The sequence below is a fragment of the Poecile atricapillus genome, chromosome 23 (genome assembly GCF_030490865.1).
Source record: "Poecile atricapillus isolate bPoeAtr1 chromosome 23, bPoeAtr1.hap1, whole genome shotgun sequence".
Lineage (NCBI taxonomy): Eukaryota > Metazoa > Chordata > Aves > Passeriformes > Paridae > Poecile > Poecile atricapillus.
Window position 1 is genome coordinate 3,628,897 of NC_081271.1, and position 23,428 is coordinate 3,652,324.

Consider the following 23,428-nt stretch of genomic DNA (forward strand, 5'->3'; position numbering starts at 1 on the left):
GGGTAGTATGTCATGCTGCCTCCTCCAAGAGATTGCTAATCAGCTTCCTGGAGCAGGAATTGGAGTGATTAGAGTTTACCCATCCTAAACATCTGGTCCTTGCCCTGCTGCAGAGCTCTGCCCTCTTGGATTCCCAAGGCTTTCCAACCCAAACAGCCTTAGCTGAAGCGAGTTGGGCTGCTGTGCCCTGCTTGCTGACATGGGATGTTTTAGGAGCTAGATTCAATTGTGAGAACAGAGAGTTCACACTGGTGCTGCACTGGGAGGGTGCCCAGTACAAACCTTCTGCTCAACACCTCAGAGCACAGGAAGGACCAACCCAAGAATCTGCACCGTGAGCTGGGCGAGACTGAAGGTGGCAGGGAGAGAGGGCTGCTTTGGTGTGGCTCAGCTGACTGAGATGCTGCCCAGGGGGGCTGGGTGGGAGAACGGGCCATTTGCAGCATTTCCTGGCGCTGCAGCTGGTGAGCTCCAGCGCTGGCTGCGGCGCGGGAGACAGGCGGACGTCAATGGCAAATCAAGCAAGTGGCTTGAATGGGACTAACGCGGCCGCAGCTGTGCTGAGGTTCTGGCCATGCCTGCGGGCCCTGGGCGCGCTCTGGCGGTGGCTCCTGGGGCTCCTCTGCTGGGGTGACTGATCATCATCACCCTCGGGTGCTTAGCTTAGTGCTTATGGGGAACCCACCCCTCTGGGATCACCTTGCCCCCAGCCCAATGTGTCCCCTGCCCTCCTTGGATGAGCTCATGGAGGCAGAGGCATGCTGAGCACAAAGGGCTGAGCACATGGCTGAAACCATCCTGGAGCAAATCAGGCGTCTCATACAGAAGGTAAAGGGTGGGATTGGCACTGAAGCAGGAGCCCCCAGAGCAGGAGCTGACCCCATTAGTCCACTCAGTGCACCCTGTGTCGGGCGATGCGGAGGGAGTGATGGGGAGCACAGCACAGCCCAAGCTCACTTGGTGGTGTCTGCTCCTTGCAGTGCCAGGACTTGATGTCCCAGGCGTCGTCGCCCCTGAGCCAGAACGACTCCTGCACAGGCAGATCTGCTGACCTCCTGCTGCCCTCCGGGGACACTGCCAAGAGGCAACACGATCGTGGCACTGAGCTTGCTCCCTACTCCAGAGCTGAGCGCTACAAAGCACAGGTGAGTGGGTGCTTTTGTGTGTCCTGGGGGCCCTCTGCACAGGCTCCCCCATCTCTGGCGCTGGGGAGAAGGGACGATAGTTCAGGGAGGGAGCTGGTCAGGCTCAGTTTCCCTCAGACCTTAGAGACAGCTGCTCCTTTGTGCCTCAGTTTCACCTCAAAAACAGATAGCTCACGCTTGTATCAGCACTGGCACCTTAACCCCATGTGCTGCCTCTACCCATCTCCTGGGGGTCTTGGCCATTGCTAACCTCAGTCCCTTCAGCTCAAAAAGCCCCCTTGAGAGCTGTTCCAACCCATCTTGAACCCCATTTGGCTTCACATCTGTGTTTCTTCCCATGCAGGAGGACCGTCGGGAGTCCAGGCTAACCCTGCGCCCCCCCAGCCTGGCAGCCCCATATGCCCCCGTTCAAAACTGGCAGCACCAGCCCGAGAAGCTCATCTTCGAGTCCTGCGGGTATGAGGCCAACGTAAGTGGCTTTTGGTTTGTGGGGGTGGTGAGGATGAGGAGGCTCTGAGGGTCAGGGCAATGTCATTGCCTTGAGATTGGCAGGATTTAACATTTCTCCCTCCTTCACACAGTACTTGGGCTCCATGTTGATCAAAGACCTCCGAGGGACAGAGTCTACACAGGACGCCTGTGCCAAGATGAGGGTACGGAGACTCTGGGGCCGGGGGCTTCACTTGTAGCCTGTGGTAGATGATGTGGGTTGGGGAGGGGGGAACTCAGTGGTTCCCCAAACCCAGATCACCAAACAGGCAATGCCACTGTCTGATGAACTGCCCCTTCCCAGCATTGTTCCCAGTATCCAGAAGGTCTGTGGGAGAGTGGGTGCTTTCACTGGGGAGGTGGTGGCTGGGTTCTCTTCAGGTACCTGTCTCTTCCCCTCTGCTTCTACCAGGAGCAAACTTTCCTCCTCCTGGTCCCAGATCCCCAGAACTTCCTGCAGGGGCCTGGGGGTCTCTGGGGTGGGGTGGGCTGGGGCAAGGCAGGGGTGAAGAGGGAGCATCCATTCACAGTTGGTCACTTGAATATTCTCATTTCTGAAGAAATCCACGGAGCACATGAAGAAGATCCCAACCATAATCCTGTCCATCACGTATAAAGGGGTGAAGTTCATTGATGCCTCCAACAAGGTGAGCTGCAGATGCCTCAGTCAGTGTCTGGAGGGACACAGCCTGCAATCCCACCTGCCTGGGAAGCTGCAGTTCACTTCTTGTGGCTCCAGAAGCCACAACTGGTCCTGGGGAGCTTCTAGGGCTGGAGAAGAACACCAAGGTGGTGATAATCACCTGAGTGCCAAAGGCTTGGCAGAGTGGCTGCTTGTAGACCACGTTCCCATTTATTCCTGCCACGGGAGGGAACTGGGACTGGTCTGGCTGGGAGACTCCCCTTCCCTGTCCCCAGGACACCCTCCACAGCCACTGTTTGCCAGGTGTGTTTGCCATCCCCAGAAGGGTGACGGGTGCTTGTGGTTGACCCTGGCAGAATGTCATTGCTGAGCACGAGATCCGGAACATCTCCTGTGCTGCTCAGGACCCTGAGGATCTCTGCACATTTGCCTACATCACCAAGGACCTGCAGACCAGCCATCACTACTGCCATGTCTTTAGCACTGTGGACGTGGTGAGTGCATTGTCATGTCACATCTCCCAGTCCTTCACAGCCCATCTGTTTCATCCCTCAGCTTTATTGGTTAGTCACAGACTGCTCCTTTCTAGGGTTCTTTCAGCCATTTTTACCAAAAAGTGGTCTTGGTTTCAAATGCCTGTCCTTTGGACCTCTGTGGACAAAGAGAATATTTGTATGGCTTCATTACTGCCATCTCCAGCATTGAATAAAGCAGGGCAAGAGCTTTCCCTCCTGGGGAAATGTGCCGTGCACAAGCCCCTAACATGCTCTAAATTATGTTGAGCGTAATGGGCTGATTTAACAACCTTTTAACTCAGAGAGGGTAGAAATGTGATTAGCTTTTATACTTGGGCAGAATCAAAATTGCACAAGACTTTCGGGCTATTTTTCTTTATGCTGCTGAACTGCAATGCTGGTGGGGCTTTACAGGTGGGCAGGGGGCCCTGGGGGAGGCAGCGTGGTCCCAGCTCCCCCACAGCAGGAACTCAGTGGCTTTTAGGGACACAGCAGGACATGACCTGCTGACAGGTCACCCTGCTACCAGTTCTGCCAAGGTCTGTGAGCCCAGAGCAGCTTCTGAGCACAAGGGGGACTGTACACAGGGTGATCTGACAGCTGTGTGTTCTCTCTGTTCTCTCAAAGAACCTGACGTACGAGATCATCCTCACGTTGGGGCAGGCATTCGAGGTCGCCTACCAGCTCGCCCTGCAAGCCCAGAGAGCAAAGCCTGTGGGTGCTGGAGCAGGAGAAGTGATTGAAACAAAATCTTCCAAACCGGTGCCTAAACCACGAGCAGGCATGAGGAAATCTGTGGTATGTGGGTGTGGGCAGGAGCGACCTGCTGGGCTGAGCTGGGGGTTCTTGTGGGCACCACACCCCTGCGCCTCCCCTGGGTGGTGGGAGGAGCCCAGATGTGGTCCAGGTGCCTGTCTTGCTGCTGGTACTGCAGGCCTGGGCCTATGTCAGTTCTGCTGTGGGGCTGGAGCTTCTCCTGGTAGCAGGAGGGCAGGCAGAGGTGGAAATAGCCCAGGTGGGATGGGGCTTTAGTGCCCTACTGGGTCCAGCACAAGCTTCCATGTGCAAACCCTGCAGAGGTGCAGTGAGATATGTAGGTGAGCTGCAGTATGGGATTCCCCATAGCCAAAACCAGCCAAGACACAGCTGCTGAGGAGCTGCTGAGGAGCAGGGACTGCTGCACAAGCCACTGCCTTCCTTTAATGTCTCCTTTTGTCTGTGTTCTGCTTGCTCCCCCCGCTCAGGTGCCGCTCCCTCCCGACACCCGCTGTTGTTACTGTCACACCTGTACAACACACCGCCCCTCCTACCTGCCGCTGCAGTCTGTTAGTCCTGGAGCGAAGGTCTTTACCCTTCTTCCTGCCATCCTCCCTTCCGAACTGACCCGGGCTGCCTTCCCACTTCCTTTATCTCCTGCTGTGCCCCCGTGTCCTGCCTCGCTGTTGTTGTTCCCCCTGCTCATTGTGGCCCACGCCGGGGGTTCGGATGAACCCCGGGGACCTGCCGCTCCCACCCGCCCCGCTGATGCAGTGTGGCAGCTCTCAGCTAACCCCGCTGCTCCTGCTGGGGTGGTAATTTCCCCCTGGCACCCTGATTTAGCAGGACAAGAGGAAAGAGCCATGCTTGGTCAGGAGGGTAAATCACGTGGGAGCTCACCTGCCAGGAACTGTCTCCCTCTGTCCCATTTCTGTAGCGCTCCGTTTTTCATGCTTGTTTGAGATGAGCGAAGCTGTCGCTGATGGTGACAGGGACTCACAGCCTAATGCAGGGAGTCATCTTGGGGTGCTGGGTTGAGACTGACGTGGCCAGACATGTTTTAGCTGTGAAGGACTCAAATGCCTCCCCAGCAAGAGCTGCTTCCTTGCACACATGCACATTTTTGGGACGGGCAATAGGCAGAGAGGCGCTCCGTGCTTTGAGTCCCCACTCATTCTGTCCCAAAAGCACGGGTGTCCTAAGATGCCCTCTAAGATGCCCTGTCTCTCCTTATTTTCTAGCTGGATCCCCCTGAAGTGGACCAAGACTCCCAGTCTCATGCCAGTGTCTCCTGGGTCGTGGACCCCAAGCAGGACTCCAAGCGGACCCTCAGCACTAAGTATGAGACCACTATCTTCTAAAGCAAACGCCCGTGTCCGCCCCGTCTAACCGTGCCTTTGCGATCTGATCTGTCTGCTCTTCTAAACTCCCTCTTCCTCCAGCTGCTCGCCCTGAGCCCGCGTAGGCACCGCGTCCAAGGCAGCAGCACTTATGAGACTGTAGACTTAAAGGCTTTTGTACCTGATCACTGCTGAACACTGTGAATCTCCTTCCTCAGAAACGAGGGTCACGCGCCGTAGCTGCCCGTGAGGCGGGAGGAGCAGAGAGGGCAGGCTGCCGGTCGGAGATGTGCATCCAGGAAAGCTGCCCACCGTTTTCACGTCTTCTCCCCTCACTCTGGCACTGTGAATCCCTGGGGCAATGTGATACTCCCCAGGCCTTTTTTTTGTATCTCACCTTGTCCTTGGACTGATGGAGACCTCTTGTCTCTACGGTGCACACGCTCCCTCCTCCTAGATCCTCCTCTTCCCGACTGAGCCACGGCTGTGTACTGTTCAGTGAACTCACCTCTCCTTCCCTGCCAGTCGAACCGACACTAACCACTGTGATGCTCTCTGCAGATAACACACGGGCACTTCCATTTCCTCACGGCCACCCTGGCCCACAATTTCCCTCCTCAAAACCCAGCACAGAACTTGCTCTGGGTGGTGGGGGAGCGTTGGTTTGGGCCAGGTGTGATCGTTCCCACTGTGAGCTTTTCCCCTCGGAGATGAGGTGCGGGTTGGTTGCATGCATTTCAGTCCCTTGTAGGTTTTTCTTCCCCTCATAGTCCTTGTGTTTACACTCACCAGGCTTCCCATGAGCGCTGGGTGTAGTTCTCAAGTGGCAGCCTGTGGTTAAGCTTCCAAAGGCACATGTTGTTGTTAGCCCCAGGCTGGGGAGGGAAGGTGTCAGCTGGACACCACAAGCAGCATCAGCAGGGAGAGGTCAGAGAGCAGCCCTGGGTTATTTGCCCCTGGTGTTAGGGCCCAGCAGCTTGTCTGAGTTTTGCTGTGGCTTTGGAACTGCTGCCTCAGAGCTTCCATTCCCCCTTTCCTGCGGTGAAATCTGATGTTTCGGTCCTTATTTAGCTCTTTCTCAGGAATGAGTTGGATCTCCCAAGTCATTTGCAACTTAATGGCAAAATGACCTCAGACTGAGGGCTCATCTAGTGGGAGCCCAGTGAGAGGACTAAAAGTGTTATCTTAAAGCAAAAAAAACACAAAGGAAAGCTCAGTCTAGTACAGACATTTCATATGCCACAGAGTCAGCACTGCCCAGGGCCTGCAGTCCCACCCTGCCACCCTAGCCCTTGTGGATAGCAGAACATTGCTATGCTGAGGTGCTCCAGGAGATTGGGTTTGGGTTCCATCAGCACTTTTCCAAGCTGTAAGAGTGCCCTGAAAACTTCTGTGCTCCTCTAAGAGAAACTCAGTCCCTGCCATGGGTGGCAGAGCAGTTTCTACGTGTGGGTGTTCATCACGCAGCTGCCACACATCCACCCAGTGTCAGAGGCTCTGAGCTCTTCACCTCCCCCTGCTCTCAGCTGGGAAGGGCAGGTCCCTCCGTGCCCCCTAAATCCAGGTCACGAGAGCACGTGCCTTTCTAAGGGTGACCAAACCCAGCAGGGTCACAGGCAGCCCTTCCCAAACCGCGCTGCTGCTGCTCTGTGTCCGTAGCCCTGACGATTTTTGTGTCCCATCTGCGAGCCATTCTCGCCTTTCCCAGCACGTGTTTTTTGTATGCCTCGGAAATTCATTCCATTGTCTTCCTTTCTGTTTGCCTCTGCGAAGCTGAGCTCCGGGCAGCCGTCTCCTACCACGGGATGTAGTAGCGGGGCAGAGACCTGGGACGCGGTGGCCTCCTGACACGAAGATCATCTCCCTCTGGCACGGGTGGCTGCCTCGGAGTGGGTGCATGGCTGCTCGGTGAGAGCTCCCAGAGCAGCCCTCTGGGGGAAGGGACCCAGCCTCCGCCGAGGAAAGCCGTTCTCTCCGTTCCTAGCGAAGGAAAACTCGAGACTCGGAGGCCGAGAGTGATGTCGCCTTTTCTAGTTTGAGACAAAATGTCTTTCAACCCGTTTCTTTTTTAACGAAGTGACACAGAGCAAATCCGGTTCATGGTTTTAAGGTAGTACTGCAGCTTTTTGGTGAGGAAAAAAAACCCCACCGAATTTTTATTTACTGAGAATCCCGCAGTCTGGCGAGGAGCATGATAGAAAGTCTTAGCAGGGGCGTGGTGTGCGCATTTCTGACGGTACTTACTCTGCTTCAGCTCTGGGTGAACAGGAGAGAACTCCAAATTCTCAGAGATCGCTTCCTCCCACGTGAGAACCTGGTGAGATACGTCTGCATCCTGTTCTCCAAGCCACTCCAAGCTTTTGTAGCAAATGGAAGTAAATTGAGGAAAAGAATCTGCAAAGGATTTTTCACCCCAGAGCAGCTGTGGCCAATACCCCCAATGGTACAAAGCTTCCTTATTCCCCCAGCTATCATGTTGCAATACTTGACATTTCTATGGCAAGGACCCCGTTTCTTCCCATTTCCGCACTGAATTCCTGGGGACAACTCCCTGCTCCAGCCTCTGTGCACCTGTCTTGTTTTTAAATGCAGTTATGCCCTGAAGGGTTGGGATTTTTTTAAGTATATTCAATTGTGATTTAGCACTTTTTTGATACTAGCTCATTATTTTATTAGTGCAACCGTTTCAGAAGATGAACAAATATGGAGTTAAATTTTGGGCATTACACTGAAACAGTCCATCCCCAAGGACAAACCACATCAGCCTGAGGGTGGCTTGGCCCTGTCCGAGCCCAGTGTCCCCAAAGACAATCACCTCAGAGGTGCTGTGTGCTTGCTTTTATTCCGAATTACAGTGTTTCACAATGGTTTGGGCTGTGACTGACGTGTTTTCAGACTGTTCCCCTCTGGGGAGAATGTTAAAATGGTTGTGATTTGAATTCTTCAGATGCAAAGTGTAGCGCAGCGCATCCATCGTGATCTCGTCAGGCCCTGTCAGGGCTGTGGGACCTGCTGCCACATGGGAATGCTGTGCCCGAGTAATTCCTGTTTAACTCCAGTTGCTGCTGTATGTCAGGATTTCCTTTAGTCTCTCTCAACAGTGAGGCTGGGAGAGAAGTGAACCATAATCCCAGGGGCACAGACCTGTAAAGGATTGGGAAGGGGGAGTGGAGATTTTGGGTTAAGCTGATAAATTTAGGAAACCTAACATTCCTTGTTATGCACATGTTGCAATTCATACTGGTGTAAGTGTAAATATTTGGTGTGTTGGCAACAAGTCTTTGGTGAGATTGCAAATTGAAACTCTGCTTGGGAGGAGGGACACCTTTCCTTTCTGACACGTGAGCTTTTTGGGAGGTTGGCTTGGAGGTGACATGGTGATGAAGACTCCAGTCTTCAGGCACTGGGCTCGGTGACCCTGGTGGTCCATTCCAGCCCCACGTGTAAACCTATGGTTGTCTTTAGTGATCCATTCTTTAGCCAGATACTCCCTTTCTCATCTCACAGACAGAGCAGTTGTTTTGGCAGTTCAGTGTGGTGTGGTCTCTCTCGGGACTCGGTGCTGGAGACAGACCCTGGGCTGTGCCAGTCACTGGCTCCCGGCCACCCTCACCCACTCACTGTGCATTGCTGGGGCTCTTCCTCCCTGCAGGGTTTTGTGCTATCTGGAGGAAAGTGCCCCAGATTTCTGGTGCTGAACATAACATTGCATCCAACTGCATCTGCTGTGTTACCTGCCTGGGAGGAGCTGGGGCTGCCCTGGGCCTTGTTCCTCTCTTTAAAGACAGATTGTCTTTCGCAGACTTTGGTTTGTGGGCTGAGCCCTCACTCACAGCCGGCAAATGGAGTTGCCGAGTTTTGTCTTTCTTTTTATAGGAGGGGATGATTTTTTTTTTTTCAAATTGAAGATGCTTTATCCTTTTTTTATTTTGTGTTTACAAAGGAAAAAAAAAAAAACAGCGCTAATCTTAGCTGTTGAACTGACTTAAACTTGCTTTGGGGTTGTTCTTTTTAAATGAAATTATGTAACTTTTTTGGTGTACACACCTGTTCCCCCTCCCAGGGAGAAGATGCAGCACCTTCCAGGCTGTACCTGTAGTGGTCTGTACCTTCAGGAGGCTGCTGAGACACAGAGCAGATGCCAAAAAGCCCCAAACACATCCCATTCTGTGTGCAGCTGAGGTGGAGCCAATGCTTTAATGCTCCTTCCACCCACCTCAGAAGTTTCCAGCAGCAGCATTTCCCCGGCTCTGCTCCGATCCGTGTTTTGGAGCCAGCACAGCGCTCACAAAGCTGTCGTGTTGCAAAGGTCTCCCTTTTAGATCTCACATTGGTATTACCTGAAATTTTTTTTTCCCAAAAGAAAAGTACCTGTGCTGTTCTCGCTAAGTCAACCCAGCTCAGACATTTTTCTTACCCACAGAAGAATAACCTGGGATTCCCTGACAGGGCAGAGACAGTCGAGTTCAGTTTGCAATGTGGACATTTTTGCTAATTGTGATGTATGGCAGTGGGGCTGATTTGTAATACAAATGTTATTTAATCTGTCTGTATTTTGATACTTGAATTTCCTTTTATTTCCTGTATATACAATTGTTAATCTGTTCAAATTTGTCTGAATTTTAAACATCTTGTGGTACCAAACATAACCAATCTGTGCAACAACATAGACTGACCTCACTACAACAAGGCGAGATTGTAAATATTCCTGGGCTTCCAGCAGTCGTTTTGTTGTTTTCAAAATTGTACAACTTAGAACAGACCGAATTAATAAACAACCTTAGACACACGTGTGTGCTGTTGTGTGTGGCCCCAGTGTTGTGCCACTGGGGGTCTGTGTCAAAGCAGGGCAGTTCTCATCCTGCAGACACTGCCTGGGGGGGGGTTGGGAGTTTTGGTTGAAGCTGGTTTTTTTGCAGTCAGTCACAATGACCCAAACATTAAATATTATTATTATTTTGATACTAATTTATGTGTAAAATCACATCCAAATGTTCTGTTAAAAACAGCACAAGGGTCTGCAGCCATTGTGGGTGTGTTCTACACGTGATGGGGGTTTATGAAAGCTCATTTTTACGCCCACTAATGTACATCTGTAAGCACTGTGTCCCTGGGGGCTGTCATGTACTGGGGATAGCCACTGAAATCCCTTTTTGCAGCGTGGCAGTGAGCGGTTCCTGTGGCACCAGTACCCACCAGCAGCCAGAACATTTACCCAGCAAAGACCTGGGGCTTGCCAGGAACTAGGACATTTCAGTATGTAAAATTAGAGCAAGAAATCCAGACATTTAAATACAGGTTAAAGTTCAGATTTTCATGTCAAGTAAAATCTAACTGATGTGAAATGCTAAATACACCGGGGATTGCTAAATTTATACCGTATGTTCCATTTCTAATAACAAGGCAAGTCAGGTTTTCAGGCTGACATGAAATACACTGAGCTGGTTTAATGGTTTGAAACATCATGAGGTTTTATCCCTCACAGCCACAGCCCTGGCTGGGACTGACACCTCAGCAAGGTTACAGGCCGTGGGCAGATTGCAGAATGAACACCATGAGTTAAAAAGGCTTGATCTGCACTGCAGTTCAGTGAGCTCCACAGCCCTTTGCCTTCCCCACCAAATAGTGACAGGTTTTTGAGGAAAAAAAACACTGCTTTTTCTAGTTGAGAGGTTTATTCAGATCCTGATGTGCAAAGGGTAACCTCCTGCTGGCCTCGGTGGAGTTGTTGGATGGACTTTTACAAGGTGAGGCAGGATCTGAGAAACTGGAGGAGAATGGGTTCCATCCCTGCCTGGTATGTGGAGAATGTGATCAGAAATAATCCAGCTTGCAGCTGGGAGAAGTACCTTCCTGAGAATTCCCAAACTCTTGTCTGTTGTAGATCACACTTCCAAACCCATACCCAACTTCGAGCAGCTCCTCCTGAATGGAACCAAGGCCCTTTGGGAAATCTTTTTGAGAATATTGTCCATTGAGGAAAACTAAAAGACTGAGGAGGGAATGAATCCACTGCCCTGTAGGGATGAAAAGTATGGAAACAAAAAAAAATTGGTCCATCAACTGAAATTTTCTGTGAGAGAAGCTTCCTCACACAGCCAGGAGCAGATTAGGGACAGCCAAGTTACAGGAGGATGCTGTAGGAACCAGGAACGCTCTGGAGGGATGCCAGATAAACCAGCATCCAGCACAGGAACCCAGGTGATGCTGTGGGGCACCTGAGAGCACTCCAGGATCAGGTGTACTCACCTTGCTTTCTCTTTGTCTGTCACAATCCGCAAGGTGGGATTCGTGATGTGGTTCTTTTAGTCGGTCTTGGAGTACAAAAGATTATCAGCAAACCAAGGACTTAAACAGCAAAACACATTTTATTGAGTGCTCATCAGCACTAATATGTGATAGAGGGAAAAGAGGAGAAAGCAAAGCATAAGGAAAAGAGAGTAAGGGGATTACAGCTACCAACGTCCAAGTCCACTCAGCCATCCAACGATGCAAAGTCTTCTGTCCATTGGGGAGATCTCAAAGGAAGGTAAATTTGGGGTATAATTTTATAGTCTTTTGCAGAGCAAGGGGCACAGGGCCAAAAACAGGAGATTGATGATCATTGTGATGAATTCTATTGCGCAGGGGGGCAGGTGTAGGGTACAGGGCGAACCACGTCTTGCAAGTCTTTGCTCACCAGCAGGAATGAGGGCAATGTGTCGTGGAAACCCGTTGTGCAGGGTACCACGCACAAACCTCTGCTCACCAGCAGGAACAAGAGCAGTGCACCGTGCAACCACCTGCAAACAATCACTTAGCAAACATCCACCTCAGTTAGGCCTGAACCCCTAAACCCCTTGTGATATTCAGGGTCTCAGCCTCTGTCCTTGAGACAGTTGTGAGACAGATGGGAGAATCTTTGGACCGTCTCACATTGTCAAACATCCAATTTCTTTCATGCAGGAAAAAGCCACATCAGTGACTTGTGGGGTGGAGGGGACAGAGTCAGGCCAGATCCTTCTATAGAAGGTGCAGAGGCAGTACAGCTGTTTATTTGTGTTTATTTGTGTGTCTCTATGAAAAAAAGCTGAAGGTATTCAAAGTGAAGGTATTCAAGCCCTTCTCCTACCTCAAGGAATAATTCCTTTTGCCCAGGCTCCCAGCAGGGCAGATCCATGGATCCTTGGTTTACCAGGAGGTGAGACCTGGCTCTGCTGTGCTTCTCTGACTGTGGGGTGAGGGCTGCTGCCAAGGGGCTGCTGCTGCTCAGCCTCTCTGGGGTGATCCAGGGAAATAAACACACACACCAAATGTTTGCAGGATCAGCCTGGTCATGCTCAGCCAGCAAGAAGCAGGTTTGGGGCACTGCAGGTTGAGGGGATTTGTGTGTGGGGGAGGAAGAGCAGGGAACTGCTTACCCTGACACAGCACTCGTGTCCCAGCACATGGTTAGGCTCCAGGGACTGGTATCCACAGAATGTTATACTGGATAGAGGATTTCAGCCTTCAAGAAGGAACTTTAATGAAGTCTGAGGAAGGAGACAGGCAGCTATGGAGAAGTCTTTTCAGGCTAGGGAAAAAAGATGTCTACATAAAATGCACCTTTTCTTTTTTTAAATAGGCCTCCTAACTGCATTCCCTCATTCCTCACAGGATCTCAGAATCCTTCAAACTTGTGAGAACTCCCAGTTCCTCCTGAGAAGGCTCTCAGCTCTTTTCTGCATGCAGGAGCAGAGGCTCACTGTGTGAGATGTGCCAGTGGTAGGCCTTGAGGGAGGGATCCACAAGGCCTCTGGCTGTTAGAGACATTTCTCTCATCTGTTACTGAACAGGTGATGAAAGCATCAGTTTTGGAATACCAGGGTCCATTTAGTGCTTTAGTAGCTCCTGTAGAAGGACCAGTTCTCTCCCTTTCTCCTTGACTTCACAGGCAGCTTATTCAAGAGCTCCTGGAATTTCTTCCCATTCATCCTGGACACTGAGATCTTGAAGTGAGTGCAGTGGCTCTGGATGGTGACATTGAACAAGTCCAAAACCCCAAAAATCTTGGGATGAGACAGTGAATTGAAAGCTCTACACTGCAATAAATGCTGTGAAGTGGGGCTATTTTGGAATGCTGAGAAAGTTCAAATGCAGCGCTTCCCCTGTCTTAGTTGAGGGGTAAAAAGAGCACAGCACTTCTCAGAGAAACACTCCCCACCCTCATGAAGACCAACAGAATGTTTTAATAGTGCTTGTTTCTGCAGCGAGAGAGTGTCAGTCACTTAAACAGCTCTTCAGCTGAGACACCAACACCTCTGAGAAGAGCTCCTCTGCAGAGTCTGCTTTGTTCATCTCCTGATCACAGCTTACACAGCTAGAGCCTTCAAATCTTTCCATATTAGTGACTCATACCTGACACTCATCAGATTTAAGAACTTCTTAGTAAATCATGAAGCAATGAATAAATAAAACAGGCTCCAACTTATTTTGCTTATTCCAGGAGCTATCCTATTTTCTTGGTACTTCTACATCAGACCCAAACCCGCCTCCATTCTTACACATTTTTGTGCTACAAGACAGAGAAATATATATATATATATTAAAAAAATAGATATAGATATAGATATATAGATTTATATACACGCACACCTGTGTGGAAGAAGCTGAGCCCTTGCAGTCCAAAGTCACTCTAAGGACAATTTCATGCACAATTGTCAGTACGGAAATGTCACCAGTGATTGCCCGTAGCTGGTTCTAGGAAAGAACTGCTGCAGGGAAGCAGAAAAGCAGGATAAAAGTAAAGGAAGGAACGCGAACCACAGCCTCTTGAGGAAAAGGGAGTTTAAAGCATTTACTGAGCAGCTTTTGAGTGAAAACGTGAGGTTGGTGTACAAATCACGTTGCCGAGTGAGGGTGTGAGGGGACCCGCCTTCCTCTCGTCCCCGCGATCCCCGGCGCGGGGCTGACCCCTAGTGCCGGCCTGGAGCACATAGACTAAACACCGGCACTGAGAGAGTTAACACCGGCACTGAATGAGTTAACCCGGCCACTGCCCTGGGGTCCTGCGCCCACCCCCAAAGCCGCCCTCGGGCCCGGCGGGCCGGACCCCCCTGTCCTGCGAATGGGCCGCACCAGGCTCCCTGCCGAGGCGGCGCGGCGGGGCGCTCCCATTAGGGGCGGAGGGGGGGAGAGCGAGAGGGGAGATGGCCCCGGTGTGAGGCGGGTCCTGGCGCCGCTCTGATGGACGGGGCGGCCGCGACGGCGAGGCCCGGGGCAGCCCGGGGTTTGTCATCGCATCCTGGCCCTGCCATCGCATCCCGGCCATCCCGGCCCTGCTATCTCGGGAGCTGCGGCGGGGCCCGGCTGCGGGGAGCTGTGGGGAGCGGGAGCTGCAGGGAGCGCTCCTGGCCGTGCAGCCACCGCAGCATCTTTCCTCCTTCCTCATTCCTCTGAGGATGCCCCTTTTCCTTTCCGGCGGGCCCTGAAGGAAAGGCCTCACTCCGGTCACCTGCTGTAACCTCTCCTGCACTTCTCTGGGATTGAGGTTAAACCTTCCGAAGGGCAAACCCTCGAACCCTAGGATGATGCTACTTGTGTGCCATTAAACAGTTTACCCTTTTTCTCCCTCCCAGCATTTTTTCCCCCTTAATTTATTTCCTCAGCATCCATGACAGCTGCCAGCCAGCACTGAGGGATTACAGAGCCCCCAGGGCCACAGGACAGGGCATGGGGATGGGGATGGGGAAGAGGACGAGGACGGGGATGGGGAGGCTGCTCACAACCGTGGGGACAGCTTGTGAGAGTGGGAAAGCAACTGGGCACCAGAAACAAAACCAGTAAAACTCATTATGAGACCCACCTGGTCCAAATCCTGCCCAGGAATTTCAGTGCTCTGTGTGCAGTGCCAGACCCAGCTCCTGCCCTTTTCTGATCCTCAGCTTTGCATGGGGAAGCTGAGGATGGGGAAATAGCATTTATAGAGAGTAGAACAGCACAGCTCCTGAGCGGACTGCAGTTGTCTCTGTAACACAGCAGAGCCCGTTGCTTCCAGCCTATAAATCCTGATCCCAGAGGAGGCAATAGTAAGTATTTAAATATATATGCATTTGCCCTGCATTAATTTCCTTTCTCAAGTGACTGGTGACATGAAGGATTGTAATAGCAGAATGTATTTTTAATGCATTTCCTGCAGATTTCTGCAAGGCAATCTAATTCCTGAGTGGGTTTAACTTGCCACAAAGGCAGAGGACTTCATAAGCACTGGTAATAGGGCTGGGTGGGTTCTTTTAATCTACTGTCTTAATGAGCTCCATCCATCTCTCTGATTAGATTAATCTCATTTATTTTAGCCAAACCATCTAGCTGAAATCTCAACAGAGGAAATTGGGATTTTGAGTTTTTCAGGGTGGGCGCTTTGAGTGTTAGGCAGCAAACTCCATAGGGAGACTTCCAATTTGCCCTTTTATCACCTTGGAAATTTGTAACCCTGGTGATTACATAGGAAAAGGACCATTTGGGCTGCAAATTTACCTCATCAGTGAGGGGCTGTGGAGAGCCCACGCAAGTCTCCTCTGCCCTGCTTGAAGCAGGTTCCCTAAAAAATTAAACCCAGCCTGGTGCAGAGGGCTCAGCTTTCCAAGAAGGCTCCCATTGTCCTGGCAGGAGCAGAGAGAGCTCCATGGCTGGACTTTCTCACCTGTGGAATGGCCACGCTTTTGCAGCCCCACCGTCATCACTGTGCTGGACGCGGCAAGGGGGAGAGCCTGCCAGTGCAAACAGAATACCTTCCCCATGGAAGGGGAAATGGATTTTTTGTTTAAAAGATGGCAATGTTTTTCCAAGCCTGATGAATATGAAAGTCTCCATTTAAAGGAGTGGAACCAGTGGAGAAGCTGGTCACTGTTTTCACGCCCACGCGCCAACTGAGGAGGTGAAAGCAAACTTCCTGGTGTATCCCAATCCAAATCACCTGGGAGTGAGGCACAGTGCTCCGAGCTGTGTGCTGCCATGCTGAGCAGCTGCAGAGGGCTCTCTGTGAAAAAGCACACCCCGTCCCAACAGGAGAGGAAGAGCCCTGGTGGTGTCCCAGCCCTCACTTCCAAAACGGGACAGAATTTGGAGCCTGCATCTGTGGCTGTTAGAAATTTGCCTTACAGGAGGAAGGCAATGGGGGTGGAGGGCAGAAAGTGTTAGCAGGTGTTTTGGGAGGGTGTGGAGGGGAGGGCAGGGGAAGACTGGAGTTTTCCTCTGCCCAGTTCGCCAGGAAAGCTATTTTTGCAGGAGCTCCTGGGCGCCAGACAAGGTTTGGATTGTTCCCGTGCTGGATGCTGGTGCAAATACGTGGTCAGACAGCTGGATCCTGAGGAGCTCCCAGTGTCCCAGCAAGCGTGTGAAGGGGTATTTTACACCTTGTCCAGGTGAGAGGATGTCTTGTTGTTGGGTTTGCTGTAGTCCCTGATTTTGGTTGGGAGTCCTCTGGAGAAGTGGATGCCTGCTGCAGTGCTGCCCTGGTGTGGGCATGCAAGGTGTGTATCTGCCCATAACACACCATGTGCTTCACCAGCAGCTATGTCAATTCCCTGCTCCTCATGTGGTGCATGATCCTTCCTGTGGACGTCTCTGAGCTATGGGAGCAAACCACCCCTTGTCCCGTCCAGCCTCCTGTGGGCAGTGCCCGGTCTCAGGGTATTCCAGACCAATCTGTCATCTGTGTGTTTAGGGATGGGTTGGTGCTGGGTAAACTAAGGCTTGGAGGAGCTTGGTTCATGGTCACATGGGCAGCCTGGCCACAGCCCAGGCATTGTGACTGGGAGTTGTGCGTGGAGCTGGGGAGATGCTTCTTGTGCCATCTCACCCCACTGGACACTTCCACACCCAAAATTTGGTTTGGGCTCCCTGTGCAAAGCAGTGGGTTGCTGTTGGTGCCGCTGGCTCTGGATAATCTTTGTATTTGCTGACTTGACTTAATTGTTGCTTGGTGGAGAGCATGGCTCTGGGGAAGCTGAAGGTACAGGGAGGCCCAAACCACACACAGAGCTCGGGGAGGGATTGTGATGCAAAAAAAAAAGTTCAAAGGTGGTTTTGGCTTAATGTGGTTTATCTAGATTGCTTTATGTTCGTTAATCTGGATTAACACAAATTCTCTTGGAATGGCTGGCTGGGGAAGGGTTTGCTCAGCTATTCTGACAAGGACAGACTTTTCCAAAAGTGAAAAGTTTGATCTGGGAAAAAAAAAGCCAGGTCCTGTCTGGCATGAGTACATGGAAGCCTTGTGAGAAGAATAAGGCTGTTTCATCCCTGCTGCCCACATCCAAGTGCCCCTGGCACCCACAGACACTAATGACTGATCAACTTCCCCCACTACCATGGAGAATTAATCCCCCCGTTCTTCCTGGAGTGATGTGAGCCCCTTTTCCGGCTGGCGTGCGGGATGGCACAATTAGTTAGTGAACTTCAAGGTAAATTGGAGGTCAAGCCCAGATTTGAAAGTGGTGCTGGGTGTGAGCGTGACCCAGGGAGCCATGTGATGTGGGTGACGTCCTGGGGAGGCAGGTGATCTCCCTGTCCTCTCCTTTCCCCAGGGCTGGGATTAGGAGAGATTTTACAGCTGAGTGACCAGCCTCATGGTGAGGTTTGGTTCACAATGGCTCAACCCCCAGCCCCTTATCAAGAAGACTTTTGCAACTGTTTGTGCCTGTGGGGGACCTGTCCCTGGGAGGCACCACCCCTTTGCATCCATAGGGACTTTCCACCTTGAGAACAGGCAGAGAAACACCCAGTGTGAAACCTGGAACTTGTGGAGATGGGTGGCAAAGCCCAGTCCTTTGGAGAGAGTTATCTAATGCTTGAACCTTCACCTGCCATCTGTGTGCGCTTTCTTGCTCTTCAAAAGTCTTCTCATGCAGCTTTGGGCAGGTCCTTGCAGCAGATGCCACCTCGTTCCACCAGCTGCCTGTGATCAGGGTTGCTTGGGTGCCACAGGGCTGGAGACTTCTCGGGGACCAATGGATCAGATCCATGAAGGGCCCAGCTCCAGCTCTCAGCAGCCAGGAGCAGCAGCAGGCAAGCAAAGCATTCCTGCAGAGCTGGGATGGGAGTTGTAAGCAGGATCTGGGGCCTGCCCCAAACCCAGGGGACTCCCTCCTCCCCCTGCCCGTGCAAACACCAGATTAACAATTTATTTGACATGTTGCGGCTGGTTAGTTCTTCACCCGCTCCCCTGATCAGAGGGAATAAGTGTTGCAGTGTGCAATAATGTTCATTTCAGGTGAGGGTAAATATAGAAAGGAAAACCTGCTGAGAGCAAGCCGTTTATTCCTGCGTTTGGAAGCCTCTGCTCATAAACAGTCAGTCATGCCCATTTGGAAAATCCCAGTGTGGTTTTCTTGGCCATCCTAGAAGAACATTTACTTTCCTGTAGGTTAAGAAGTCCGTTTTAAATAAAAAAAATAATGTCATCTCACTTCCAGCTGCCCTCGGGCATTTAGGGCTTGTTGACACACTAAGGCCGCTCTGTTCTCATGCAAAAGTGCTCTGATTCGGGAATTAGGAAGGAGATCCTGCAGGGCTTCCCCAGCTGGTTGGGCTGTCAGCCCCTTGTTCTTTGGGTTCTCCTTGTTCCCCTTGGGATTTTATCAGATGTTTAAGCAATGTGTAGGGTTAAAACCCCCCCAGTTTTTGGGGGTGTGGGTGGGTGTGGATTCAGGGAGGTGTTGGGGGTATCCTGAGAGCCCCAGGGAGGCTGGGGCAGAGGGATGAGCTCATGCTGGACCAGAAAACCTATGAGGATTTTTGGGAGAGTGTGCCAAAGGCAACAAGACTGTGCAGGCTGCAGGAGTATCCCTCAAACAAGCCAGCAGCCGTGGTCAGCCCATGGTGACCTGCTGCAGCACAGGAAAGACACCCCAGTGCTGTAGGAGGAGGCTGAGGAAGGTGGGGAGCCCCTGGCACAGCCAAGCTCTGCCTCTCTACCCCAAAAGTGGCACTGAGGAGCCGTGTGGGAGAGCGAAGCCGGTATGATTTGGACACCTGCCCCCATTGGCTCCGCAGCTGGCACCAGCTTGCTCGTTCCTCTGGAGTGTTCTGCAGTCAATAAGGATCTCTCCATGTTTTCTGACAGGCTCGGGTTTTGCCTTGGTTTCCAAAAGCAAGATGCAGTTAAGTCTCTTGGAACAATGTATTAATTAGCAAATGCCTTTGGTCAGGTCAGTGCCCTGAGCAGTGTGCCCGTGCCTCTGCACCAGATACACGCTCAGAGAGGCTGCTCTTACCCTTCTCTAAATCCAGAGCTGTACATGCATCATCTAACAAAAAAGAAAGGGAAAAAGACTCCCCCGGAACGCAGTATTGACTTTAATGGTGGCATTTGTGTAAGCAACAAAATATTGACGCAGTTGGCTGGGGTCTGGCTGGGGCTTCTGGAAATAAACTGCTGCCTTGTTAAATTGTAGATGGAAATGCAAGTGGGAAAATGACTGACATCTTACACAAGGCAGGCAAATAAAACCACTGCTTTACTACGGCGTGAAAAAACTCAGGAATTAATAGGTCTCCTTCTGCTCCAGGGTGTTGGATTTATCCCCAAGTAAGATCCATAAACTATTTTAAGGAGAGAAGTGCTACTTTTAAACATGTGTGTCTGGGTCCTGGAGTTCCCATGGTGTCACAGTTAACCCCTGCCTTGTCATGGCTGTGGGCAGCAGAGCAGCCACCACAGCCCCCCACAGCCCCCCCAACCCCCGTTCCTGGAGGCACCATTCTTGCCAGTGCACAAACACATCAACACCTGATAAATGATGAGGTCACTTTCAAAGGATGCTATCCTGCGATGTCTTCCCACAGCTTTTGTCAGAAATGTGTTTCAGCCTCGACCTGGACTCGGAGCTTGATTTTACCAGTGTGGGACATCAAATGTATTTTAAAAAACCCACCTGCTCCAAAGCTGCATCTGACTCAAAGCAGATGCACCGAGCATTGCTGGGTCCATCTGGGGTGTGACCCAGCACACCCCAAAAGACTCCTTTTGACTTCAGTAGCTGAAGACCTTTTATCGTCTTCTATGGGAAATGTGATTAACAGAGCTGTAGAGAGTGATACATCACTTTCCTTTCTACCCAAAGCCCCTTCCCGCTCCACCCACATCCTGAAGATCTCCCAGCTGACGTACATGTGCTCGTGGAAAAGTAGGATGAGATAAAAGCTGTCTCCCAGTGGCACAGGGTCCGACTCACCGGCAGCAGCGACACCAGCGTAATTATACACGCTCCAGTCTGATCTCCCAGTAATTATTCTGGAATAAAAGCTTGCCTATTTCTGTAAGACCTTATGTCACTTGGAAAGCTGTTATAAATTCAGCTGGAAAAAGGGACCCTTATTCTGGGATAAGTGTGGTTAGTGGTTAACAGGGAACAGGGCTATTCCTGGCGTTGCCATCAACCTTCCTGGTGACGCTGGGGTAAGTCACTTCACCTCAGTGTGTGTCACCTTCTCCTGCTGCAGACTGGGAATTACAAACAAGGGCTTTCGCAGGCAGCCCTGTGGACTCTGGAAAAAAGGTGTCACAAGGTGCCAGGCAATCATTTAGTGGGATCTGATGCTTTTTTACCCACCTTGGAGGCATCTGGATACAACTGTAGGCTGGGGAAATGAGGGACGAGTGTTGGGGACCGGCTGAGCCGCATGAGCCTGGGCTGTTGGCGTGTTACTGGGAATACTGTGTTTTCCTCTCGGTTTTTAAAAATAGTCTATTCTGTTCCAAGTTGTAGACCACAGCCCTCGCTGGGGCATTGAAATGTCTGGGCTGCTGTTTTCTCAAGCCAGCACCTTCCAATGTTCAGGGTGGGGATGTGGTGCCAGCATCCATCCCCCCAACTGCTGGGTCTGGCAAAGAGAGGGGTCCTGCCCTGGACTGGCAGCACTGATCCTCTGGTTCTCATGGACTGAAGGGAAAATTGGGTTCACTCTTGTGCCTGCAGTATCCCTGCCTGGTTCAATAGCTGCTTCTGCAAACCCTAAGGGCCTCGGGGACTTTTGCTTCTCAGCAGCTTCTTGTGCAGCCTCAGAAACTGCTTTTGGCTCAGCATCACACAAGCACACACAGCTGAAGATGCAGCTCGTTCCTAGCACATGGCATTAAATCCATGCTAGAGGTGGGGAGAATCGTCTCGGAGGCTTTTATCATTCGCACAGACAGTGCAGGCTGGCTCACAGCCAGAATCCATCTGCTTGCCAAAGCGGGTGCTGCCCACGGAGCAGCAGGACCACGGTGCTGATGCCAAGAGGTGAAGGCAGAGCCTGCCCTGGCGCGTTCCCACGGCCTCCGTCCCTGCGCAAGCACCGGAGTGGGGCTCACTGCAGCTCAGAATTGGGCTGGAGCCAAGGAGGCAGAGGGGAAAAAGCCTTTTACAGTCCATTAGTGCTCCCCAGAGTCGCTCAGCCCCTCTCGTCGTAAAAGTGGTGGAAGCCACAGAAACATTACGGCTGGTCTGCAGAAGATGCCAGCCCACCTCCCGGCTCCGTGTCCCTTCCCAGGGGTTTTGCCAAAGTCCCTGGCCCTCACGGCAGCTCCTCCGGCTGCTGGAATTCCCTCTGGGAACCAGCTGGCAAGGGCTGGTTCCCTGTCCATCCCGAGCTCCCCCCAGGCAAAATATACATGGGAGGGTTCCAAGCTCAAATGTGTGTGTGCTAATAGGAACTGAATTGCCTCTTGCCCCGAAGCCTTGCAGCTTGAGGAAAACAAGGCAGGGGCTAGGAATGACCTCATATCGCCTCCCAGGGAATGTTTTGCCAGATGAAGGGGGGAGAGGCAGCATCAAGACAGCACAATGTATGTATCTCTCTCCCTGTGTAAACATCTCTGTAGCTGCAGAAACCTCTTAAAACCCCGAATGAGAGGAGAACAGCTGCTTTGATCTGTGGATGTGGTTGTTGTTTTCTGAGTGCAGATCCGTTCTTTTTTTAATTTTGCTTCAAATTAAAAAAATGCCTGTTGTGATCTTTTGCTTTTATTTCTTGGCGAGGGACCGGAGAGTGGTGCAGTAAATTTTCATGACTCCCCATGTAACCGTTTCAGCATGGCTGACAATTCCTTGCCGGCTCTTCAGCGCCACAGCACAATGGGCCGAATCTTCTGGCCCTACATGAAGCCAAAGCAAATGGATTTTGCCCAGAAGTGCACAACGGGGAGTGGAGGCAGCAGGGAGGAGAGTCCTGCCACCTCCTTCCCCACCACACACACACACACACACACACACACACACACACACACACACACACACGGCTCGGGCTGGCAGGGCTGTCCCAATGCCTGAGAAGGGTTTTGGAGACAGCTCCTGGGCACGGATCCATGCCAGCCCTGTGAGGCAGCAGCAAGAGCTGGTGAGGAGCCGCTGGGCCAAAGCGCTGGGCTGTCCTGCAGGTGATTTCAGAGTGATCCATGACAATCCCTGTGTGATGTCAGGAATCCCCATCTGCCTGACTTTCCCCCTGGGGGACAGCCCTGTGCTTGGAGGGGCACCAAGGCATGCCCAGCCCTGGCAGCACCGCTGGCCCTTTGGCCACTAGGCCGGGCAGCGTGCTTTAGGAAGAAAGGAAGATTCCAGAGCTTTTTTGGGAATTCCTGGACATCAGCAGTTCACTCCAACCCCACTGCTTTGCTGTGGTATTTTGTAACCCCGTTGGAGGAGTGAGACATGTAGGTCAGCCCCTTGGTTCCTGACCCAGCCCTAACAGTGCAAGGCACTGGTTTAACTGGGAGCACTGGGCCAGAGACCTGTCCCCACGGAGGCAGTGTGGGTGCGAGTGAGGAGTTTGTTCATTCCCCCGTGCTGTCACGTGGCTGCTCAGTGTTTTGGCGTTTTAATTACACATGGTCCTGTGTATTTAAGGCTGGTTTATGGGTGTTTATACTAATGCATAAACCTGCAATTTAGAAGCTCAGTTATAAATCAACATTGCTGAAGGTCTTGTCCCTTGTGCCATAAGATTGGTCTCCAGATTTAGAAGATAGGTTAGAGGAGAAAAAAGGAGGACTGTTTAGTTTTTCTCTGGTTATGATGATAAAGGATCACAGGATGGGGTGCGAGGTGCGGTGGCTGAGCACAGAGATCCGTAACCCAGAGCCGAGTTTCCATTCTAACTCTGCTCTTATGAGTCTCTGCCATAAGAGACTTGTGTTTCTGCAGCAAAATCCAGCCTAGAAAGAAAAGCAGTGCCACAGCTGCTGATCTGATACTCACAGGAGGGTGGTGGCACCCCACTGGTGATGTCTTCAGATCAGGATGTGGGCTGCAATGACCAGAGTTCCATCCTGCTCCACACCTCAGGGAAGGAGCTTTTGTACCCAGGAGCTCCTGGTACAGACTGGAGCTGGCTTCCTCCAGTGGCAGTGCTCAGTGGGATAGCACATTGCCACTGGTGGGTCAGCACATTGCCACTGGTGGGTCACAGTTCTCTCCCAACACATTCTAAGGACAGCACCTCCACATTCATATTTTTATGTACAACATTTTTTTACAGCTTTAGGAATCATTCGTGCACCTTTGCCCCTTACCAGCTCCCATGGAGCCTGGCTGTGCC

At 51.7% G+C, this 23,428-nt stretch overlaps 1 protein-coding gene across 9 annotated transcripts in view; it reads left to right on the forward strand.

Moving 5' to 3' along the window:
• Positions 1-9,677, forward strand: part of ANKS1A (ankyrin repeat and sterile alpha motif domain containing 1A) — a 76,719-nt gene extending 67,042 nt beyond the window's left edge. For 6 of the 9 annotated variants that reach the window (XM_058855591.1, XM_058855593.1, XM_058855595.1 and 3 more), the window contains 7 exons: positions 981-1,145; positions 1,489-1,614; positions 1,727-1,798; positions 2,195-2,281; positions 2,634-2,771; positions 3,420-3,590; positions 4,790-9,677. In XM_058855591.1, the coding sequence (XP_058711574.1) occupies positions 981-1,145; positions 1,489-1,614; positions 1,727-1,798; positions 2,195-2,281; positions 2,634-2,771; positions 3,420-3,590; positions 4,790-4,909 (879 nt within the window). In that variant the 3' untranslated portion in view covers positions 4,910-9,677. Of the gene's footprint in view, positions 1-980; positions 1,146-1,488; positions 1,615-1,726; positions 1,799-2,194; positions 2,282-2,633; positions 2,772-3,419; positions 3,591-4,036; positions 4,136-4,789 lie in introns of all 9 variants that reach the window. The other 3 variants (XM_058855598.1, XM_058855599.1, XM_058855592.1) reach the window with 2 other exon arrangements.
• Positions 9,678-23,428: the final 13,751 nt, after the last annotated feature.